The sequence below is a fragment of the Chrysochloris asiatica genome, unplaced genomic scaffold (assembly GCF_000296735.1).
Source record: "Chrysochloris asiatica unplaced genomic scaffold, ChrAsi1.0 scaffold00069, whole genome shotgun sequence".
In the NCBI taxonomy this organism is placed as follows: Eukaryota; Metazoa; Chordata; class Mammalia; order Afrosoricida; family Chrysochloridae; genus Chrysochloris; species Chrysochloris asiatica.
Genome location: NW_006408587.1, coordinates 3319046 through 3321796, shown reverse-complemented (window position 1 = coordinate 3321796; position 2751 = coordinate 3319046). Strand labels below are relative to the sequence as shown.

Below are 2751 nucleotides of genomic sequence, written 5' to 3'. Positions count from 1 at the left end.
TGTGTGTGTTTTGGAGTCCTAGTGTGACAATGGAGTCTTGGTGTGGTGCTGTGGGTTAATGCGCCAGACTGCAAAGCTGTTTGAACTGCAACGTTGGTGGTTCAAACTCACCAGCTCCTCCCTGAAAACCCTATACAGGGTCACTATGGGTCAGAATCGACTCAATGACACTTAACAAGTGTGACACTGTAGTGTAAGCACTGAACTGCTAACCACAAGGTTGACAGTTAAACCCACCAACTGTTCCTCATAAATCCTACGCAGGGTCGCTATGAGTCTGAACCAACTCAATGGCACTTAATAACAATAACAACATAAAGCTTTTACCATAGTGCCTGACAGAGGAAGACTCAATACATATTAGTTATTAGCATCAATAGTAACAGTACTGAACAAGAACAGTAGAAGTAAGCAGGAAAAATCAGGATAAGATAACCAAAGTTAGCTGGAAACGATTCTAAGGAGCCAAAGAAACAATTGGCCCCTATACTTTGGCAACACGGCCGGTGGTGGTGCCAATCATTGAGATAGAGAATATAGAAGAAAAAGCAGAGTTTGGGTAGGGAGAGATGAGTTATTTAATTTTTTTAATATGTTGCATTTCAGATGTTTATCTGTATGTAAAGTATCCAACCAGTGTGAAGTTTGGAAGAGAAATTTTGAGCAGGAGGTATAGATTTGGGGTCAACTTATAGGTGGTAGTTAAAAGTTATGAACACATATGAAATCACGGCTAGTAAATATATAAATTGGTAAGACTGGAGTGGAAATTAGAATTCTGGAATACTGAAGCATTTAAGGAACAGACAGTAACAGAGCCAGGGGAGAGAGTTATTGTTGTTGTTAGGTGCATTCAGGATGGTTCTGACTTGATGTGACCCTATATAAGGTCTCTTAGACTTTAAATCTTTATGGGAGTGAAAGCCTCATCTTTCTCCTTCATCAGAAGCAGCTGGTGGATTTGAACTGCTGACCTTGTGTTTAGCAATCCAGTGGGAGGGAAGAGAGATCAAAATCAGGAGATGTTAATATCATGGAGTCAAGCGAGTAGAGGAATTTTAGAAGAAAGTGATCCTCCGTGTTCAGTGTAGCAGATAGACACAGGAAGACAGAGTCACTCTGGAGGCGGGGCTGCTACTACAACTGGATTTCAATGTCTCAAAACATTAGGTTGCTTTTGGAAACTCAGGAATTCTGGGAATTGACTGCTGGGAGAAAGGTCCTGGAACTTGAAGGCAGAAGGCCATTAAGTTGGAATCGACTCTGCGGCACAGGGTTTGGGTTTTTTGTTTGTTTGTTTGGTTTGGTTTGAGAATGTACTGGGTAGAGTTTTAGGAACCGTTTTTTACAACCTGTGCCCTGTGGAGATCAGGGCACTATTTGGCTGAGCCAGTTCAATTCCAATGAATTCCACTAGGTGGCAGCAGCTCAAGAAATGAGTACCGGCAAATTGGCTCTTAAAGGTTGGAGGTGCCACTTTCATGTATAAACTACCGTGGGTACTAAATGCCACTCAATTGGACACTTCAAAGTGATAAATTTTATAAGAATTTGGCCTCAATAAAAATGAAAACTTAAAAAATAAATAAAAAAATAAAAAGAGCACACTTTTTGCTCAAATGGTGACCTCCCTCTACCAATGGCCTCTTTCTAAACCTGACCTAGTGCAGGTGGACAACTCACTGTGTCCACTGAACAGTACAGATAACCACAGAAACCCCACTTCAGGGTATCTTCCCACCTCCCTTGGCCTGTTTTTTTTTTTTCTGTCTTCACTTGCTTCCCAAACCCTTACTTCCTGTGGGAATGAACAGGCTTCTCCACAGGGGGAGGGCTTCCTTATCTCATTGGACCAGCCCTGGCAGCTGTTTGAGGTGGTCCCCTGGCTCAATCCCTTCCCAGGCTGCTCGGGAATGCCACGTCTTCTCCCTCCCAGTTTTTCTGGTTTGCAGGAAGTGCCTCGGACAGATCCAGCCAAAACACAGAGATTCCATCTCCCATCTGGCTTTGCAGGGAGGTCAAGCCTGGCTCACTAGGCTGACCAGTCTAGCGGGATCAAAACAAAGGACAGAGGCCCCGCACCTGCTCAGTCCAGCCTGGCTGAGCTTCCTGGATCCGCGGGAAGAGAAGAGCTGCCCTAAATTTCCCCTTCTGCTCTTCCCCACCAGCAGAACCTGGCCTTAACCTGACCCTCACAGCATCTCAGCCACCCTTCCGCTCACAGCCAGGCTCTCCTCCATCCCCATCACATCTGTCCCCTGCCCTGGCCCAGTCCTACCTTTAGGGAACAACACCACATGGGACTGGGCTCTTTGCCGCTGCTTCAAGCCTTCGTACTGGGCTCGCAGGAGCTGGATGCTGAGGGAGGGCCCTTTCCCCAGGGCCTGAGTTCCAGAGTCCTCAGCCATGAACCGAGACCCCGGCTGCCAGAAGTGGGGCAGGGCAGGGCATGGGCAGGGCAACCCCTTCATCCGGATCCGGGAGTAAAGTAAACAGCAAGGGGAGGAGCCGGAGGGGGAGGGAGGGAACAGGATGAAGCGGGGTTCAAAGGAAAGATAAGTTCAAAGGAAAAGGGAGGGAGCAGAGAAATGCAAATTCGAGCGAAGAGGAGACATAAGAAGAGAAGGGGGGCAGAAGGTGGGGGAATGTACAGGCAAATAAAAAAGTGGGGTGCAGAAATGTAGGGGAACAAGGAAGAAAGGCAAGAGATGGAGAAGGGAAGAGGATGAGAGTTGGTGAGAAGGGAAGAAA

The 2751-nt window shown here is 46.7% G+C and overlaps 1 protein-coding gene across 1 annotated transcript in view; it reads right to left on the bottom strand.

Annotated features, from left to right (window-relative positions):
- Positions 1-2471, bottom strand: part of LOC102833785 (chromosome unknown open reading frame, human C9orf152) — a 3384-nt gene extending 913 nt beyond the window's left edge. The window contains exon 1 of the mRNA XM_006864681.1: positions 2279-2471. Within this exon, the coding sequence (XP_006864743.1) occupies positions 2279-2471 (193 nt within the window). The remainder of the gene's footprint in view (positions 1-2278) is intronic.
- Between the last annotated feature and the right edge of the window lie 280 nt (positions 2472-2751).